Source organism: Physeter macrocephalus, chromosome 14, assembly GCF_002837175.3.
Source record: "Physeter macrocephalus isolate SW-GA chromosome 14, ASM283717v5, whole genome shotgun sequence".
Lineage (NCBI taxonomy): Eukaryota > Metazoa > Chordata > Mammalia > Artiodactyla > Physeteridae > Physeter > Physeter macrocephalus.
In genome coordinates this window covers 91,428,970-91,448,661 of record NC_041227.1, presented here as the reverse complement: position 1 = coordinate 91,448,661, position 19,692 = coordinate 91,428,970, and the positions used below count along the sequence as shown (strand labels likewise).

General features: G+C 48.8%; 1 protein-coding gene and 1 non-coding gene across 3 annotated transcripts; both read left to right on the top strand.

The window, feature by feature from the left end:
* The first annotated feature begins 9 nt into the window (after window positions 1-9).
* Window positions 10-14,190, top strand: LOC114487656 (zinc finger ZZ-type and EF-hand domain-containing protein 1-like). Of its 2 annotated transcripts, none has more exons than XM_028498960.2 (10): window positions 10-594; window positions 1,190-1,325; window positions 1,421-1,780; window positions 2,794-2,937; window positions 4,488-4,656; window positions 4,824-4,922; window positions 5,325-5,490; window positions 10,628-10,781; window positions 11,381-11,607; window positions 13,201-13,287. In XM_028498960.2, exons 1-9 carry the CDS (start codon window positions 545-547, stop codon window positions 11,597-11,599), a joined length of 1,497 nt encoding a protein of 498 aa, XP_028354761.1. In that variant the 5' UTR covers window positions 10-544; the 3' UTR covers window positions 11,600-11,607; window positions 13,201-13,287. The 2 variants fall into 2 exon arrangements, with proteins under 2 accessions (XP_028354761.1, XP_028354762.1); XM_028498961.2 differs by having other exon boundaries at window positions 13-594; window positions 11,381-11,452; window positions 13,201-14,190.
* Window positions 14,191-18,967: 4,777 nt separating this feature from the next.
* On the top strand, window positions 18,968-19,040 carry TRNAR-CCU (transfer RNA arginine (anticodon CCU)). Its single transcript has one exon. It is a non-coding gene; the product is annotated as a tRNA-Arg (tRNA).
* Window positions 19,041-19,692: the final 652 nt, after the last annotated feature.

Here is a 19,692-nt window from a genome sequence, read left to right as displayed (position 1 = left end):
GCTGTGCCACACCGCATGGCTCATCTTTGAGTTGTGTTGTGTGCTTCTCCTTTAGGAAGAGCTTTATATTCGCAATCTGCCTCTTAGAGTAAACTCGTTGTGGGGGTAGAGTTTTGACACAGACGCCAAGGTTTCTCTCCCACGTCAGCCCAGGGAGCAAACGGTGCAGAGCAGGACCTTCTGGTACATTCTGGTCAAAAGTGTCCTTTCGTTTGTTTGTTTTTTCACTTCTGTACATTATTTTCATGTTTTTTCTTCAAGCGTTATTATAAAATTAACAATATACCCTTCCTCTTGGCCAGGAAGTTCAGAGCTAGTTCTCAGGCCCAGCTCTTAAATTTGTGGAAAACTTTATGTTTCTGAAACTAATCTCCTCCTCCATCCCCCACATCCTAGTTTTGACTTCCTATTCTGATTTATATCCAATTCCAATTTAATTTTCTTTTATTTCATATTTCTATTTTCCCATATGTATTTCTTATCTACTGCCTCAAATCCTTTGTGAGATGAGGCAGGGTTGCATCAGTTAGGACACAGAAGTATCATGGTCAAGGAAGATGGAATTTGTTTTCCCTCTCACGGCGCAGTCCAGAGGTAGGCAGCAGCCTAGGGTGGGTGGACGGTCTGCTTCACAAGGGACCCCGCACCCCCAAGGGTGCTGTCCTCATCTGTGTCGTCAGAGCTGGCTCCCCGACACCAGCTCTTTGTTCCAGCCCAGAGAAAAGGGGGAAGGTGGGGAAAGGAGCTCATCCTTAACCCAGTTGTTTGAGGGCAGGCTGCGGAAATGGCACACGTTACCTCACTGGCCTCCCGTTGGCGTGACCCTAGTTGCATTGCTGCTAGGAGGACTGGGAACTGTGTCTCCAGCTGGGTGATTGTGTATCTTGCTAAAACTTCAGGGAACTTTGTTTCTAAATGAAAGGAAGAATGGATCCTAAGGGATGGCTTGCATCTCTGCTTTGGGCACATGGGCACGCGTGCGCGTCTGTGTGCCCGTTTGTGTGCACATTTGCATGCACGAGTAGATGAACACTGTGAATCTAGTGTGCGAAATATGGAACGTAATAACGTAATTGCGAAATAACAGGAAAATAACTCGGATCGGCATTTCTGCAAGTTTCACTGCAGGTTAAATTCTTGCCTTTCTGTAACTAGGGTGCCCAACTCTGTGTTCCTTCCTTCTCTTCAGGTTTGACGGGGATGAGCTCACCACCGATGAAAGGATACGGACCCTGGCTCAGAGGTGGCAGCCCAGCAGGAGTCTGAGACTGGACGAGCAGAGCGCCAAAGCTGTGGATACAGACATGATTATCTTACCATGCTTGGTATGTCGCCCCACCTGGGAAGCAAGGTGTCTGCCCCGCCCCCACCCTAGTTGTGAGAAGGCCAGGCCTCTGTGACGGTGGTTTTTGGGTTGCAGTCCCGGCCCGCATGCTGTGACCAGGCCACCACGGAGTCAAACCCCGTGACCCAGAAGCTGATCTCCAGCACGGAGAGTGAACTGCAGCAGAGCTACGCCAAGCAGCGGCGCAGCAAGAGCGCCGCCCTCCTGCACAAAGAGCTCAACTGCAAGAGCAAGAGGGCCGTGCGGGAGTACCTCTTCCGCGTGAATGAGGCCACAGCAGTCCTGTACGCCCGCCACGTGCTCGCATCCTTGCTCGCTGAGTGGCCGGGGCACGTGCCGGTGAGCGAGGACATCCTGGAGCTGAGCGGCCCTGCCCACATGACCTACATTCTGGATATGTTCATGCAGCTGGAAGAAAAGCACCAGTGGGAGAAGGTAATTAGGCAGCCGGGCTGGGCGCTCACCTCACTTGCTCCTCCTCTGTGTCCCTCCCAGCCCCCCGCTGGGGGATTTGAATAGGCTTCCTTTAGTGAGTGCCTTCCTGGAGTGAGGTTACCTTTGTGGCTGTACAGCCCCCTGACAGGTGTGAACGCAATGAAGGCAGGGTCAGGTCGCTGTTAAACTCTGCCAAGTACTGGCCTGGAGCCGAGCTCATGGCCTAGGCAGACTTGGTGCTCAGAGAGCGTTTGACGTAACGATCCACGAAACCTGCCTTTGCAGTTTTCCGACTTAAGAGTCTAACTCTCCTTCATAGCCTGTCTCTTCTCATGTCCCCTAGGGTCTCACACAGTGTGAAGTCTGGGAGACAGGGTTAATTATGATTCTGACAGCCTGTTCCCGTAATACAGGAAGCCTTCCGGGAAGGTTTACGTCTTCTGTTTTAAACCATGGTTTCTAGAATGTCTACCTCACGTCATACACTCTGCCAGCACTTACACCTGTGTTACGTTGTGACCCAGGGAGTTTTATTGGTGAAGAAATCAAGCCCGAGAGGCTTGTCCAAGGCTCCCAGCTTCTGGGTGGCAGACGTGGGGTCTTACCAGAGTCTGTGCATTCGCTTAAGTCCAGTGCTTTTTCCTTTGGCCACACCTTGAGGCATGTGGGATCTTAGTTCCCTGACTAGGGATCAGACCCGTACTGCCTACAGTGGAAGTGTGCAGTCCTAACCACTGGACTGCCAGGGAAGTCTCCAGTGCCCTGATTTTAAGTTTCAACTTGACAAGTGGTGATCATCTTTTGTTTTGTTTTTAAATCAAATCTTCAACTCGGTCTTTTGAAGTAGTGCTGGGTTAGCAAACTTTCACAGGGCTGGAAGCATCTCTTCCACTTCCTTCTGTGTAGAAGCAGGGGACCCACATAGCAGAGCTCAGGAGCCCTGGGCACAGTCTCTAGCTGAACTACAAAGTTTTGTCACCATCTTCCCATGTTTCCTGACTGTGTCCCACCAGATACTGCAGAAGGTGCTCCGGGGCTGCCGAGAGAGCATGCTAGGCACCATGGCCCTGGCGGCCTGCCAGTTCATGGAGGAGCCAGGAATGGAGGTGCAAGTGAGGGAGTCGAAACACCCGTATAACAACAACACCAACTTTGAGGTACGCTCCAGGGTCGGCCAGACTCGCCCAGCCTCGGGGTGTGCAGCTGGCAGGACCTGCAAGGGTTGCCGAGTAGCATGCGTCTCATCAACTCCCAGTGCGGCTCTTTCTGCCTGGGCAGACGTGGCCTAGACAGTGCTCCCGTGGTCTCAGCAGCAGTCTGCCTCCCTGAAGCCAGTCCCGGGAATCTATACAAACAAGTCCTCTCTTCTCCTGACCTCGTTTTAATAGAAAGCAAGGGGCCACCCGGCCCTGGAGGAGAGGTGCCTCTTCCTGCAGCAAGCTCCTGAGAGTGAGGCCTTGGGGTCTCTGGCAGAGACTTTGAGTGTGGGTCTGGGTTCAGCCCTCACTCTGTCCATCTCCTGATGACCTGGCCACACCTTGGAGTCTCCCACCCCTTTGTTTAATTACCCAGAACTGAAAAGTCTCATCTCTTCCATCCTTAACTCTGTGCCTGGACAGAGAGATGTAGGAGTTTGGATGAGGCGGGAGGGGGGTGGCCTCAGTTACCCTCATTGACAGTGCTGCTTGCATTTCTTCATCTCTTTTCAAGATGTTGGAGTGGTCGTTCTGAGTAGGTGACGGCCTGTGGCCACAGTGGTGGGTGATCAGAAACTAATCCAGGATATGGTTGTTGCCAGCTGAGGTTTCGTTTTGCAGAAGTATAAACCTCCTCACTCTCTACCTTCTAAGCCTCTTTTCTCCCCTGGCTCCTAGGCTCTGTCCCCACTCCCCCAGCCCCACGTAGACACACCTAGTGAGCTAGCGAGTTCTACCTCAGAGCGCTCGCCTTACCTTCTCCGCTGCCCTGACTCCTCCCCTTCCCTGGGTCCCTCCTGATGCTCCTCTCTGACGCCCCACTGCTGGCCTGCCCTGGCCCTGGCCCTGCTGCACACCAGCTGTCACAGTGATCCTGGTACAGCACAAACCTCACCCAGGCTTTCTGCTTACGGCCTTTCCAGGACTCCCCCTGCTGTCCAGACAAGTCTCAACGCTTCATTTTAGCACACAAAGCCTTCTGCATCTGTCCCTGCCAGCCTCTCCAGGGTCACGTCACCCCTGTCCCCATCTCCCAAGCATGTGTGCACACAAAGCTCACCCTGTACCTCAGACACATCAAGCTCCTGTTATTCGCTGAACACGTCAGGCTTTCCAGTCAGTGCTCTTTCCTTTGCCTGGAATGCACCCCACAGGTGCTCATCTCTCTCACCTGCCTCCTGCCACTCCTTCCTCCTGGACAGGCTGCTGCTGTGCCCCCAGTCTCCACAGCAACCCAAACATCCCTTCACTGGGACTCTTTTCTGCCCTCGCCTCCCCTCCCCTCCCCCCGACCTTCGAGCCGTGCCCCAGGCTTCACAGTGTGCTTCCTGCCGTGTTTGCAGCCATGTGCGTGCTCCCCGACCCAGCTGGGCCGAGAGCTCCTGGAGGGCAGGGGCTGTGACTCACCCCTTCTTACATGCCCAGTTTTAACTGCAGGATTGGCACAAGGAAGCCCTCAGTCACTGTCCAGTGGCCAGCGATGACAGGAATGTCCTTGTTTCCCCTCCTAGGATAAAGTTCATATTCCTGGTGCAATCTACCTCTCAATCAAATTCGATCCTCAGTGCAATACGGAGGAAGGCTGTGACGAGCTAGCCATGTCCAGCAGCAGTGACTTTCAGCAGGATCGACACAACTTCAGTGGGTCTCAACAGAAATGGAAAGATTTTGAGCTTCCAGGTAGTAAATAAATACTGAGTTATACAGACTCTTAACGTTAAGTACCTAGAAGGGAGATTGTTGAAGGATTTAAAACTGCGTTGAATCTGTCTCAGTAGAAAGCGCTCACTTGCCTTTCCCTGTTGCTGCAGTGTCCTGACCTGTTTTCTGATTCTTATGTGCCCCAGGAGATACTCTGTATTACCGCTTCACCTCTGACATGAGCAACACCGAGTGGGGCTACAAATTCACTGTGACGGCTGGGCACCTGGGGCGATTCCAGACAGGTGTGTGCTCTGGTCTTTCTGTTTGCATGATCTCCTGGCCCGGGACACTCTGGGGGTCGGTGCCATTATGTCACTGATCTTTGTTAAAATCAAAGCAGGTACTTTTCTCTGAGACTTCAACGAATTTGTCAACAAGGCCCACGCACGTCACTCGTGAATGTGCTGGAGTTGGCAGGTTGTAACTTCTAAAGAGCCATCTGTCAGGACCTAGGAAAGATGCTTGTTCTCTTAGAATTTGCCAGGGCATTCTGCAAAAAGGAAGAACTGAAAGTGTTCCTATGTTGCTTTTACATAAGGCATAATTTCAGGCGAAATGTAAATGATCACAGTGGTTTCCTCCTATTCATTAAAACTTGAGCAGTTTACATTTTTCAAATGTCTCTGTGTTGTGGGGGTTGCCAGGATTCGAGATTTTGAAGCAGATGCTGTCAGAGGAAAGAGTTGTGCCGCACCTCCCGCTGGCCAAAATTTGGGAATGGCTGGTGGGCGTAGCCTGTCGCCAGACTGGTCATCAGCGGTTAAAAGCCATCCACCTACTCCTGAGGATCGTGCGATGCTGCACCCACAGGTAAGCTGCCTTCTGGATACGAGTCCCTTGCTGGGTATTTGTAGTGTGAATATCTCCCCCACTTTGGGGCTTGCCATTCACTTTGTTAGTGGTGTCTTTGATGAAAAGAAGTTCCTAATTTTAATGTCTTCCAGTTCATCACTCATTTCCTTTATGATAGAGCTTTCATTGTCCTATTTAGGAAATTTTTGCCTTACTTGACCTTGGGGTCATGAAGATAAAGCTTAATTATTTTTTCTTCCATACTTAGGTCTGCAATCCACATGGAATGAATTTTAGTGCATGATTTGAAGGGTAGGGTCAAGCTTTGCTTTTTCTCACATGGATCTCCACTTAACTCAACAGCCCAACTTTCTCCTCACCACACTCCAGTGCCATCTTTGTCACAGAGAAGGTGTCCATATACACATGGATCCATCCCTGGTTGCTTTTGTTCCATTGGTCTTTTTGGTTATCTTTGTGCCAGTACCACACTTAGATATCGTGGCATATTTACGTTATCTAGCAGTATAAATCCTTCAACTGGTTCTTCATCTTCAAGATTGTCTTGGCTATTTTTACCCTGCATGTCCATGTAAATTTTAGGATTAGTTTATTTCTTCCCCCCCCCAGCTTTATTGAGGTATAATTGACAAATAAAATTGTAATGTATTTAAAGTGTAGAAGGTAATGATTTGATACATAATTCATTATACATTGTGAAAGGATTCCCACAATCGAGTTAACTAACACATCCATCACCTCATATGTTTACCTTTTTTTGTGGTATGTGACAACACTTAAATTTCACCCTCTTGCTGAAATTTGCTTTTCAGCAAATTTCTGTTATGTGTTATAGTATTTTACACTATTATCAACTATAGTCACCATGTTGTATAATAGATCCTCAGACCTTATTCATCTTGTAACTGAAAGTTTATACCCTTTTACCAGCCTTTCCCCATTTCCCCCACTTCCCAGCCCCTGGCAACCACCATTCTAACTCCCTGTTTCTATAGGATTGACTTTTTTCGGGATTCCACATAAAAGTGATACCGTGCAGTATTTGTCTTTCTTTATCTAGCTTATTTCACTTAGCATAATGCCTTCCAGGTTCATCTATGTTGTCGGAAATGGCAGGATTTCCTTTTTTCTCATAACTGAATAATATTTCATTGTGTATATATACACCACATTTTCTTTATCCATTCGTCCATTGACAGGCATTATTTCCAGACATTGGCTATTAGGAATAATATTGCAATGAACATAGGAGTACTGATAATCTCTTTGAGATAATGATTTCTTTTGGATATACCCAGAGGTGGGATCGCTGGATCATTTGGTAGTTCTAGCTTTAATTTCTTGAGGAACCTCCATACTGTTTTGCATAGTGGCTGTACCAGTTTACATTCCCACCAACAGTGCACAAGGGTTCTCTCTTTTCTCGACATCCTTGCCAGCATTTGGTTTATCTTTTTGATGGGAGCCATCCTAACACAGGTGAGGTGATATCTCATTGTGGTTTTGATTTGCATTTCCCTGATGATTAGTGATAATTGAGCACCTTTTTATGTACCTGTTGGCCATTTGTATGCCTTCTTTGGATAGATGTCTCTTTAGGTCCTTTGCCTTTTTTTTTTTTTTTTTTTTTGCCTATTTTTTTAATTGGGTTATTTTTTGCTATTGAATGATATGAGTTCCTTGTGTATTTTGGATATTAACTCCTTATCAGATATATGATTTGCAAATACTTTCTCCTAGTCCATAGGGTGCCTTTTCACTCTTGATTGTTTTCCTTGCTGTGCAGAAGCTTTTTAATTTGATGTAGTTCCACTTGTTTATTTTTGCTTTTGATATCGAATCCAAAAAATCATTGCCGAAAAAAAAGAAAAAATATATTAAGGGGACTTCCCTGGTGGTCTAGTGTTTAAGACTCTGCACTCCCACTGCAGGGGGCGCAGGTTTGATCCCTGGCCAGGGAACTAGGATCCTGCATGCCGGTCAGCACGGCCAAAAAAAAAAAATCGCCAAGACCAATGTCAGGGAGCTTACAGCCTATGTTTTCTTCTAGGAGTTTTACAGTTTCGCATCTTACATTCAAGTCTTTAATCCATTTTGAGTTGACTTTTGTGTATGGTAAGATAGGCGTCCAGTTTCATTCTTTTGCACGTGGATATCCAGTTTTCCCAACACCATTTATTGAATGGTGAGAATATTCTTTCTTCATTACATGTTCTTGGTACTTTTGTCAAAAATTAATTGTCTGTGTATTCACAGGTTTATTTCTTGGCTCTCTGTTCTGTTCCATTGCTCTATATGTCTTTTTAAAATGCCAATACCAACTCCATACTGTTTTGATTACTGTATCTTTATAGTATAGTTTAAAATCAGGGCGTGTGATGCCTCCAGCTTTGTTCTTCTTTCTCAAGATTGCTTTGACTGTTTGGGTATTTTTGTAGTTCCACATAAATTTTAGGATTGTTTTTTCTATTTCTGTGGAATATGCCATTGGAGTTTTGATAGGGATTGCTGTAGGTTGTTTTGAGTACTATGAACATTTTAACAATATTAATTCTTCCAGTCCATTAACACAGAATATCTTTCCATTTACTTTTGTCTTCTTCAATTTCTTTCATCAGTGTTTTATAGTTTTCAGTGTAGATCTTTCACCTCCTTTGTTAAATTTATTCCTAAGTATTTTATTTTTTGGATCCTATTGTAAATGGGATTGTTTTCCTAATTCCTCTTCCTGATAGTTCATTGTTAGTGTATAGAAATGCAACTGATTTTTCTATATTGATTTTGTATCCTTAACTTTACTGAATTTATTTATTAGTTCTAACAGTTTTTTGGTGGAGTCTTTAGGATTTTCTATATATGATATCATGGCATATGCAAACAGAGACAATTTTACTTTTTACTTTGCAATTTAATTACCTCTTATTTCTTTTTCTTGCCTAATTGCTCTGGCTAGGACTTCCAGTACTATACTGAATAGAAGTGGCAAGAGTGGGCATCCTTGTCTTGTTCCTGATTAGTTTGCTTTTCTCTGTACACACGAGTGCACCTCTCTCACTTGATGGGATTTGATGGACTCTTTAGATCAATTTGAGAAAAATCAAGGTCTTTAGAATATTGAGTTCTCTAATACACAGTCCTCCATTGTATAGGTCTCAGTAATGTTTTATAGTTTCCTATGTAGAGGACTTGCACAGCATTTTGTTAGATTTATTCCTAGGTATTTAATGTTTCTGATGCAGTTGTAATTGGTATTTAATTTTTTTGCTTTATAATTGTTTCTGCTGGTATGTAATTACTTTTCATGTGTTGCCCTTGTATCCAGTGACCTTGCTCTGTTAATTCTAAGTATATATGCAGATTATTCGGCACACAGTCATGTTATCTACAAATAGTAAGCTTTATTTCTTCCTCTCAATCTTTAGAAACTTTTCCCTTTTGCTGTTTTGCATTAGCTGGGACCTCCAGTAGACTGTTGAATGGAACTGGGGATTGAAGACATAAGTGTCTCAGGGCATTGGTGACTGTGCCACACACATCATCCCTGCACTCAGTCCCTACCCTCCTTGCTTAGACCCCCACGTGTCAGGAGTTCAGTGCACCCTTTTCCGGCATTTTTAAGGCACACAGACTCACAGAATGCTAGTCAGAGTAGAGTGATGATACTCAAAGTAACATGGTGTCTTGTCGTGTAATATGGAGCTGTTATTCAAAAACTAAAGGACTCTCCAAGTCAGGAAAGAGAAAGTGATGACTCGTGTAGTCAGTCTATGTACAGGCTGGCAGAAGGGAGGGAGAGGGGGAAAGCTGGGTATGATGGCTGCCACCACTGTGTCCTCATACACAGACATCAGGGGTCACTTGGCCCAGGGGGCTTAGTTCTGTTCTTGTGAGAGCAGCTTCCAGTGAGAACTGTCTGGTTGAGTCATGTGTATGAAAGGTGTCCCATCTCTACTGTCTTCAGACCGGAGGGCCCTTCCTAGCCGCATTGTGGATGCATTCCTGCAGTGTGCTGGCCATCGCCTACCCTCCTTCCCGTAGGGACCCTCCCACAGCCCCTCGGTCCCAGGGGCCGAGACTGGAGGGAGCAGAGGGGAAAGGAAGCCCCCAGGGGAAGGATGGCCAGCAGAAGAACTGCCTAAGTTCTGCCACAGATGTGAGCCTTGCAGGTGCATTTTACCTCCCACTCTAGTGCTTTCCTGAAAACTCAGCTGTAAAGCTGTCTCTTTAAATCAAACCTCATTTTCCCATTGGTTTACTTTACGAAGACTTACTTCTCTGGGAGAAAGTGATTGGCCCCAAGGTTATACTTAAATGTACAGAATTCTTTTAAAAATCATATATTAAAGAGAAAAAGCAAAATTTAAGATTATAAGTGTATAAAATCACGTAGTAAGTCCCAGAATCATGTTTCTCCTCTGAAGGATGTTGAACTGGAATTAACGTACAACCTCCCTCTGAGTAAAAAAAAACTTCAGTGCAGTCTCAACAGAGGTCTGTCTAGTGAGAAGGATTCTGCATTACTTAGAAAGACTTCTGGCCTGAGCAACTTTTTATAAGCATATTTCTTCTTTTATGAGCCTAAGATCATAATAGTGGTTGCTGTTATCTTTTAAATCGGTTTTTTTTTTTCCTTTCTGATTATTAAAGCAATGAGCATTGTAGAAAATCTAGAAAACTGACAGGGACAGCCACTGATAACATTTTTGATATGTTTATTTACTATTGTTTTTAATATGGTCACACAATATTACATATACAGTTTTTAAATTTTTACATTTTATGTTGTGTATCTTGCTCTTTTCCACTGAACATTTATCTTGAGATTTTTTCCGCTGTCACTGGAAGTTATTAACAACCATTTTTAAAGATGTGCGGTTGATTTACGTGAATGTGCTTGAGGATATCCTTTTCCCCGGAGTCCTGGTTTGAAGTTGAGATGCTCCCCCTTTTTTAATTTGCCATTGGTGAATATTATGGGCTGTTTTGGGGGGTGTGAGGTGACTGGAACTGTCGTGTCCTGCCTTTAGTGGATGGGGGGGCGGGGAGCGTTGGAGCTGCAGTGCCCGGCAGCTACCCTCTGTCTGTCTGACGTCTGATGGGCGTGATCCCAGCAAACCATACCCCTCTACCACAGCGACCTCTGTGACCTCATGCTGTTGAAGCCCCTTTGGCAGCTCTTCACCCAAATGGAGTACAGCCTGTTTGAGGACGTGACACAGCCTGGCATCCTGCTGCCCCTGCATCGCGCCCTCACCGAGCTCTTCTTTGTCACTGAGAACCGCGCCCAGGTGAGGGCCTGTCCTGCCTCCCCACCAGGTTCCAGGCCTCTGCTTCGTCTGCTGCCTGGGGCCAGCGCTGGGCCTCAGGTCACAGCCCTCTGAGAGCCCGGGGTGTCGTGGGGGCTTGGCAAACCCGAACAGGGAGACAGGCGTGGCCTGGGGCCCGGGTTCCCCTCTCTCCCGCCCCAGGGAGCCAGGCCCTCCCTGAGATTGCTTGTTTGCTCAGGCCTGATGCCAAAGGGGGAAGGAAACCGCCCTGGATCGACCCTTGACAGCAGTGAGTTGGGGAAAATAAACCAACGGGTTCTTTCTTCCTCTTTTCCCTCCCCTCAGCACAATAGACTCATTGACTGTGAGAGATGAAAGGGCCTTTCAGAGCTCTTTAGCTTAAGCCCTCGTTTTATAGTGAGGAGACTGCGGTGAGTCAGGACACCTGGCTCCCCACCGTCCCGCTCCTTCCGTGGCTCCCAAGGAAAGCAGGCAGTGCGACGCCCGGTGGAGTGGGCAGCAGTGTCCCACCCGAGTCTTCTGGGGCCGTGGGTCGTGGGTTGCGGGTGGGTGTCCACTAGCAGGTGGCCTCTGACAGCTGCCCTCCGCTCTTTCCACAGGAGCTCGGCCTGCTGCAGGATTACCTGCTGGCCTTAACCACCGACGACCACCTTCTGCGCTGCGCGGCGCAGGTACGCCCTCCCCGGGCGGCCGAACCTCCCCTGGCACCCGTGCAGACTCCACCCCGGCTTTACACGGAGCTCTGTTCCGAGTCAGCCACTTCCTGCTGGTGTCACAGAGAGCAGCGGAGCCCCACTTATCAGTGTCGTTCGTATTAAACTGTGGGGTCAGTAGACACTAGCAAGAATTTGTGGCTTTTAAACCAGAACAACCAGTGCCTTAAATTTATAGTTTGGCTGATCCCTGGTAGGAGAACTCCTCTCTGACAGCTATTGGGTCTCAGGGCCCCTTTACACTTTTAAATTACTGAGGATCCCCAAAAGCTTTTGTTTATGTGCGTTATATATACTGATATATACCTTTAGAAATTAAATTAGATTTTAAATTTAGAAATTAAGTTAGAAATTAAATGCTAAACACTTATCAATTTGTTTTTTAAAATAATCTCATTCTATTTAATACTACAGTTGTGAAAAACAATGGTATTTTTCAAAACAAAATAATTTTTGAGAAGGGTAGCGTTGTGTTCCATTTTTGCAGATCTCTTTAATGTCTGCCTTAACAGAAGACAGCTGGATTTGCAGATCGGTTTCTGCTTTCAGTTGTTCTATTATCACACAGTAGCCTCCGGAAAACTCCACTCTTACTCTTACGAGTAAGAGTATGAAAGTGAAAAAAGAGAAATAATGTCTTGGTATTATTATGAAAATTGTTTCCACGACGAGGAACCCCTGAAAGGGTCTGGGGAACCTGCAGGCTCCAGACTACATTTTGAGAGCCTTAGGCTCACAGACTCCTTGAACATCGTAGAGCGTGTGGTCTGTGTCCACAGTGGGCAGATGGGGACACTGAGGCTCAGAGAAGGGAAGGATTTGCCCGCAGTCTCACTTGAGGGGCCATCCAGCTGGGACTCCCGGCCAGCGCCCTGCACTCTGTTCCTGGCAAGTTTTCTCAGTGAACCTACGGTCCTCCTACAAAAAAGGGTCAGAGTGCCTGCCTAGAAGCGGGCTTCCCCCATCCACAACAGAGGGGTTTGTGTGAATTGTCCTGAGACCCGAAGGCAGAGTGAAAACTCCCTCCCTCCCGCCTGCCAGCCCTGCCATCACCACCCGTGGTGTCCCAAGGTTTCACACAGTGAAATCTTGACATTTGACCGTTTTTGACACCGGAAGCTTCACATCCCATATTCCTGTGGCTCCTCCCTCTCACCTGCCGCTGTGTCTGGTCTCCTGATCCTCATTCTGACCCTCCCTGCAGCCTGTCCACTCTGCTGGACCGGCGCTCTGCCTCTTCTCCCTGCTTCCACCTCTTCCCCCCCCCCCCCCCACCCCCACTCCTGCTGCCTTGGCTTGGAGACCAGCCTTGGCCTGGCTCCAGGGCGTCTGCCTTCCCAGCATTGCTTCCGGAGGGGCCCCCACTGGCTGTTTGTTTCTGCACTTTTGTGCTGCTGTCCCCATTCCCTAAACAGCTTTCCCCGACCCCCCGCAGACGTGTCCTCTGAGCCCCCAGAACTGCACCTGCTCCTCTCGGGACAGTGATGATTCTGCCTACATTTGGAGTTTCCATGTGCTCTTTCTTGATAGCTTTGTCTTTCACCCTAGACTGTGGTCCCCCTGGTGAGGGGAACCACATCTGGCTCGCGTCTGCCTCTTCCCTGCCCCCCTCAGGTGCTCAGCTGAGGGTCTTGTTCTGTCAGCAGTTAGTGACCCAGCAGGTGACCGGTTCTTGACATTGGTGATGACTCTTTCTCCCTCCACAGGCTCTGCAGAATATTGCTGCTATCAGCCTGGCCATCAACTACCCAAACAAGGCCACCCGCCTCTGGAATGTTGATTGTTAGCCCTTGGTATGGTGTGCATGGAAGTAGCTAATCTGTCCACAAGGATCTTAGAGCAGATGCCTAAACTCATTCGGGAAGATTCCTGTGGCGTCGGTGCCTGGCGCTCCTTGAGCTCCCCCTTCCACCCCAACTAGAATGTCAAGCTGCCGCGTCTCCGAGAACTTCCCGTGTCACAGGCCAGGCACCTGCACGTACCATAGCATGTGAGAATAAGCAGACCAGTGCAAAATTATTCAGAAAGGGCAGGCAGCAGGCCCTTGAGAAGGTTGTTCAGAGGCCAGCCTCCTCCAGGGTCTGTCCCTGCAGAAGCCGCAGCCCCAAGAAGACCTGGCTGCAGCCGCTCTGGAAAGGGCTCTGTCTCCGTTGAGCTGGAACTGCCTGCACTTGACCTTCAGGGGAAGACAGGGTCTGCCCTGGGCCACCTTTCTCAGCAGGACCTCCAGCAGCAGCCTGGGAGCTCCTCTTTTGCTTTTGCTTCTTGAGACTGGGTCATCCAAACCAAAACCAGTGAGAGCGCCTTGGGGCTGCCACCTGGTCCCCACCATTCAGTACGGAACCCACTGCCGCACTGGCCCCCTGCATAGCCTCGGCCGTCCCGGAGAAATCCTTGGAGAGAACAAGTGCCCTTGGGAACAGCCAGCAGGCCGCCGTGCACGTCCGCCCGTGCACTGCTCCCAGCACAGCTGTGTTGTTTTAGTTGTTTTAACATATTTCAGTTCCCACCTCATGTTCTTAGAAAGAACCACACCAACTCCCTGGAGAGAGACTCGGGGGCATGACCAGTGGATCGGTCATTCAGGGGGACAAACTGGTTTGTGTGAAAGTAGCAGAACTTGAAGAATACTCTTTAGCTTCTGTACCTAAAGACTTGAAGTGTAATCAGAGGATATCTTACCTTAGAAGTAAAAACAAACAAAACCACATGATTGTATTTCTGCTCCACGGTCGTGGTAATCCATCACGTCCACCTCTGGGACTCTCCGTGGTTATTTGGCTGTCACTTGTCTGGCAATAACTACATTAGTTCTAATGAATGCTGTTTTCCACGTTTTTTTTTTTTAATGGTTGTAGTCTTGCCCTGAAGTGCTGATTACTATTCTCTTTCCAAAGCCACGCTTTGGAGTGTGAGGCTGGGTTGGCACGTGTGCCGTGGATAAGCCTCAGTGGGACTCGCCACTTGAAGAATGTTTGAGCCAGCTGCCATTTAAGGGTGGGGGTCTGGGCCCGAGCATGTCCCCCCACACAGGGCCAAACCCAAGGAAAGCTCATCATAGCCAGGGCCAAGTTGAGCAGATCAGCACTGCCACGGCCTCGGAAGCCCCCTCTGCAGGGCCCAAGACTCCTGGTCCCAGAAGCGTCTCACCACAAGAGCACTTTTGCCTTCTGGGTCAGGAGGCCAAGGTGCAGCGACCTTCTACAGCCCTAGAATTGGATTCTCAGGGCTGAGAATTCTCACATCCAGCCCCAAGCTGCATGTGGAGCCATTATGGAGGGAAGAATTCAAAGGAGACAGAAACAAACAGGACAGGTCCTGAAGCTCGGTGACCTGAAGCCCATCACCCTGGCATCGGAAAGGCCCGGGCCTGGCCCGGTGTCCCACGGTGTTGAGGTGTGAGGCGCTGCTGGCTGGGTAGAAGCCACTTTCTCATCTTTTGCTCTGCCTGCATCCCCAGAGGAGGGCCTACGCTCCATACCACCCAGGCCCGGTGGGTCTTGCAGTAAGGAGGGAAATCACAGAGAAGCGCCGTGCTTGGGAGGAGAGGTCCCTACTGCGGGCTCGGGCTCACTGAGGGGTTCCACGGAAGGTCAGCACGGAGATGGTGCACTCACTGCTTACCCTCGCCATGCCCCCCCCTCCCCGATACCCCTCCGTGCCTCAAACTGACAGCAGCCACCAGCTTTGCTCCCCATCCTCCCGCCTGGAAGATAAACAGTAAATAAACGCTGGACTCCTCATAGCTTCTCTCTGTACACCACCTTTGCTATTCTGGTCTCTCTGTGTTCAGTTTGCACAGAATAAGCCTCGGTTTCCCCTTCACGCACAACTACTGCTCTCTCCTGGCAGGGCCCTGCCTGGCCCAGCTCCCCCGCATCCCACCCGCCTCTGCTTCCAGCCACTGGGTGGTGCCGCTGAGCCAGGCCCGCTCCCCTGGTGCCCAGCTGGGCCAGCAGCATCCGAAAGCGCGATTTCCATCAAGACCAACATCCCTCTGATCCTTCTTAGGCGGGACTGCCTGGAATGAGATAAAACTGGCAGGAATGAAGGTGTTGTGGGAACATGTGCCTAATCTATAAAGAAATCTGTTCCAAACCATGTATATTGTACAGACAGACGCTGTTCCTAACGAGGAGTGACTTATTTTCATCATCGTTTTTAATTTGTTTTCTTACAGGTTTACGATTTTGAATTTTTCTTATTTGGTTGAAGGAAAGAATTTTGATTATATCAGCTGAGTAAGTTCAGCCTGTATAAAGGATGTTAAGTTGTGGGTAAAATATGCAAATGAAGAGAAATATATTGTACAAATTCTATATAAAAAGGTACACTTGTGTGTGGGCTTTTCTTTTTTTCCTCTCCTTCCCTTCCTCCTGCCTCTCTCACGAAGATGATACCTGGAGTTTCTACCAAGTCCATCCTGATGAATTTCTGGAATCCCACGGCCTCAGGGTAGAAAGGAATCAGAACGCTGCACCTCCTGCCTTGACTGTAGCCGTGCAGGAGAGGCCCCTGCCCTCGGGCTCATGGTCTGGGGGCTCATGCTCAGCCCCTGCTCCCGGGGCCTGTCCCTCCGCACAGCTACTCAGAGGCTTGTGCACACACACGCTCTCTCCCCGGTCAGCTCCCCTCCAGCCACACACCCCAGGCACCCCTCACCTCTTGTAGCTCACAGGACCTGTGTGCAGCCAGCCGAGAGGAGGAAGGCAGGGGTCTCACCGGGCTGCTGCCCTTCCAGGGCCCAGTTTCCTCCTTGCCTGCCTCTGGACCTGCTTCTGACGAAACACGAGGCCGACGTCTACCCATCCTGGGGTCTTGCGCTTCCTCCCTCACATCGCTGGTCTGCCACTTACCGCTCTGCCCCCTTCTCAGCCACTTTCCTAGTGCTGAGGGCTGTCTCATGAATTAGAGAAGAGAGACTTTGGTGGGAGCTGGACATAACCAACCTTCGAGGCCCATCTGTTCCGGCCTGAAAGCATCTTGACACATCCCCCTAAAGCCCCCAGACTGCCTTCTGAGGAATCCGGGGCCAGGACACAGAGTCAGCCCTCATCATCCTTGAGGCCGGAGAGAAAACTGGATCAGCGTGAGGCTCAGCAGAACTGGGTGCTCCCAAGGCCTGTGCAGCCACTGAGTCTCCCTCTAGAGCCTGTGGGTGACGCTTTCGCCCTCTCCTGTCTCACAGTGTTACCTAAGCAACATTGATTTCTTGGGCCTTTACTCCGAAAAGTCAAGTCGGCCTGGAGAGGCTGGCTGTGTTGTGCTCTGTCCGTCTGAGCCCCGTGCTGCTGCTTTGACACTGCTTTTGCTTGGCTGGAAAGGCTGCCTGCTGAGATTAACCCACGAGGAAACAATAGAAGGTCACAGAGGTCAAAAGCAATCTGAGCTCAAGCCTTTTAGAACGGAAGGGGAACACAGTTCAGCCAACCAACCAAGCCTCCTCATTTGAGAAAGAACTAGAAGCTGTGAGAGGTCAGCTGGAAATCGCACAGGAAGTGGTGGCAGAGCCAGACCAGCTCAGTGCTCCTGACACGCCAGCCCCAAAGCTATCACCGTGGTAGGCACGCGTTCATTCATTCAACAAACAAATTTACTCAACCAATCAGCATTATGCTAGGTGTCGGAGCTTCATGTAAACCATCATGTAAACCACCCGGTTGAAAGCCCAGGCTCTGGCTTTAAATTCTGATATTTTCAAGGATTTTAAGCCCCCAGTGTTTCCTCTTCATATACTAAGTTCTCCAGTCTGCATTTTAATTAAAATGGTAATTTCTATTAAAAACAAAAACAAAACCAGCCTCCGATTGAGGCCAAATGTAAACATGGCCCCGTGTGCCCTATATGGTGGACCCTGTCACTTACTCACTGCCCTTTCCCACGCACTCCCCTTCCCTGCTAACAGAACCCAATTTTTTTGCAGGTGGCGACTGGAGAGACTTTAATCTCAAGAAAGATAGGACCTTCCACTAGCTCCTGAGGAAAGTCACGATTGGTTTAAATCCGACTCGGTAATCTCATTTCTATTTGCTGAATGTTCACTTTTCCAGCCCCTCCCGCAGTCAGGGTACCTGTGTGACCCAGTTCTGGCTAAAGAGAGTTCAGCTTAAGCCTGTTGGGAGGGCTTGGAGAAGGAATTCTGCCCCGGCCCCCACTTGTTCCTCTTGACTGTGGTGAGAGAGTGCCATGCTGGGCACTCCCGCAGCAGTCTTGCTGCCACGGGGCAAAAGCGAGGGGGGCAGGGGAAGAGCCTGACCCCTTAATTACACTGAGCACTGAGTGAGCCCTAGACCCACCAACCTCCAGAAGTGCGTGTGTTCGAGAGAGAGGGAGGGGGAGAGGGGGAGGGGGAGAGGGAGAGGGGAGGGGGAGAGGGAGAGGGTGAGAGAATGTTTGTTGTGCAGTCTCTTAACGGCTGAAAGCAATTCTGGCCCAAATTTATGCAACAATTTGGCTCCAATAGTTCGAAAAAATGTTGTAGTTCTGTCTCATCACGTCAATATGAAAGGTATATGGAAAGCAAATAATGTAAAAATTCCTGAAATAAAATCAGAGACTTCTGACAGTGTCCGGTCAAGCCACAGATGACAGTAAGCTGCAGCCATTGCCAAGTTATGCTTCTCCTTTCTAGGGATTCTTGGTACGGAGCTTTGCTCTTGCTCAGTGAAGTTCCAGACTAACTTCGGAGGCACTGCCCTGGATTTACTGGGATTTCTTCAGTTGCAAGTTAAACCCACTCTAAACTAGCTCAATTTAAAAGAGAATTTATTGACTTACAAAACTGAAAAAGCCCAAGTTGCGTCTGGCTCCAGGCAAAGCTAGATTCCAGGTCAGTCTGTCTGTCTGTCCCCCTCCCTCCCCTGCTCTGCTTCCCTCTTGGGTTTTCACAAAGGTGAAGGTGAAGAACCAGGTGATGGTTCTCCTCTCCTTTCCAACCTGACCGCTGCCCACCACTGACTTCCCGGTGGCGACAGCCTCTCACTGTCTCTTCATGTGATGCTTCCCTAAGTTGTTAACTGATGTTTTCTAGCCATGATTTAACTTCATGTTTACAAAGCTACTTGGGAGACCCATGAGTTTGCAGGTTGTCAGCCCAGAACTGCTGAGCAGCACAGCATCCATGACAACTGGGCAGGAGATGTGCCGGGAGAGCCCCACGGAGGTGTGCTGTGGGTCACACCAGCACACCTGCTCAACCACTCAGCTACCCTGCCGGGCACGATGCCCCTCATCCATTAGTGGTATAGACGTTTCCCATACAGAAGTGGAGAAAAACATCCAAAAACAACTGACCTAAAAACAAAAAGGTTACATGGAAAAGAAAGAGCACAGGTATATCAAGCAGATGAGACCAGAAAATCAGGGTCATTTAGCATTAGGCAATGCAATTCAAGACAAAAAAAATTAAACTGGACCAAATGTCATTTTATGGATCAATATTTTCTGTGGATAAAGAGTGTAATTTGTGGGACTTCCCTGGTGGTCCAGTGGTTAAGACTCTACGCTCCTGATGCAGGGGGCCCAGGTTCGATCCCTGGTCAGGGAACTAGATCCCGCATGCCACAGCTAAGAGCCTGCATGCTGCAACTAAGACCTGGCGCAGCCAAATATATATATATATATTTTTTTCTTTTTAAAGAGTGTAATTTGCAATTAAAACAGTTTTCTGTACCAAATCCCACCAGAAATTACATAAGGCAAACACTGCTAGAAATGTGTGGAGAATTGAGTAATTGTAATGGAAGGTAGGTGACATCCTTCTCATTTACCAGCAGGTTATTTGAAAAAAAAAATGAACAGCAGAGTTGTAAGGAAGCTTTCATGACAAAGCTCCCCTTCACTGAGACTGCCCATGGACAGAGAACCTCCTGAGAAGGAGGGCAGTGGACCCTCCCAGGCCTTGACTCTCCTAGGCCTGCCTCCCGTCCCTGAGGGTCCCCTTCCGGGTGGGCCATGTCATGCTACCCTGGGGGCCTTGTGCTCCCTTTGCCCTGCAGGCTGGATGTGGACATAGGCCTTCCTCTTACTCCCCATGACACAACAAGGGCTGGGCTGGGGCACCTCATCAAGACTTGTCAGATGGTCAAGGCAGAGCAGGCAGGAGCCACAGCACAGCCAGTTCTACCACAGGTGACTGGCTGGCTCTGGTCATCAGTCAAAAATGGGAGGAGGTGCCCTTCAGGATTCAGAAAGGACAG

Coding starts and splice junctions, on each gene's coding strand:
- LOC114487656 (XM_028498960.2), top strand. CDS start 545: ATGGTCAAGGAAGATGGAATTTGTTTTCCCTCTCACGGCGCAGTCCAG. Junction 595..1,189: donor TCTCACGGCGCAGTCCAGAG/GTAGGCAGCAGC, acceptor CCTTCTCTTCAG/GTTTGACGGGGATGAGCTCA. Junction 4,923..5,324: donor CCTGGGGCGATTCCAGACAG/GTGTGTGCTCTG, acceptor GGGGGTTGCCAG/GATTCGAGATTTTGAAGCAG.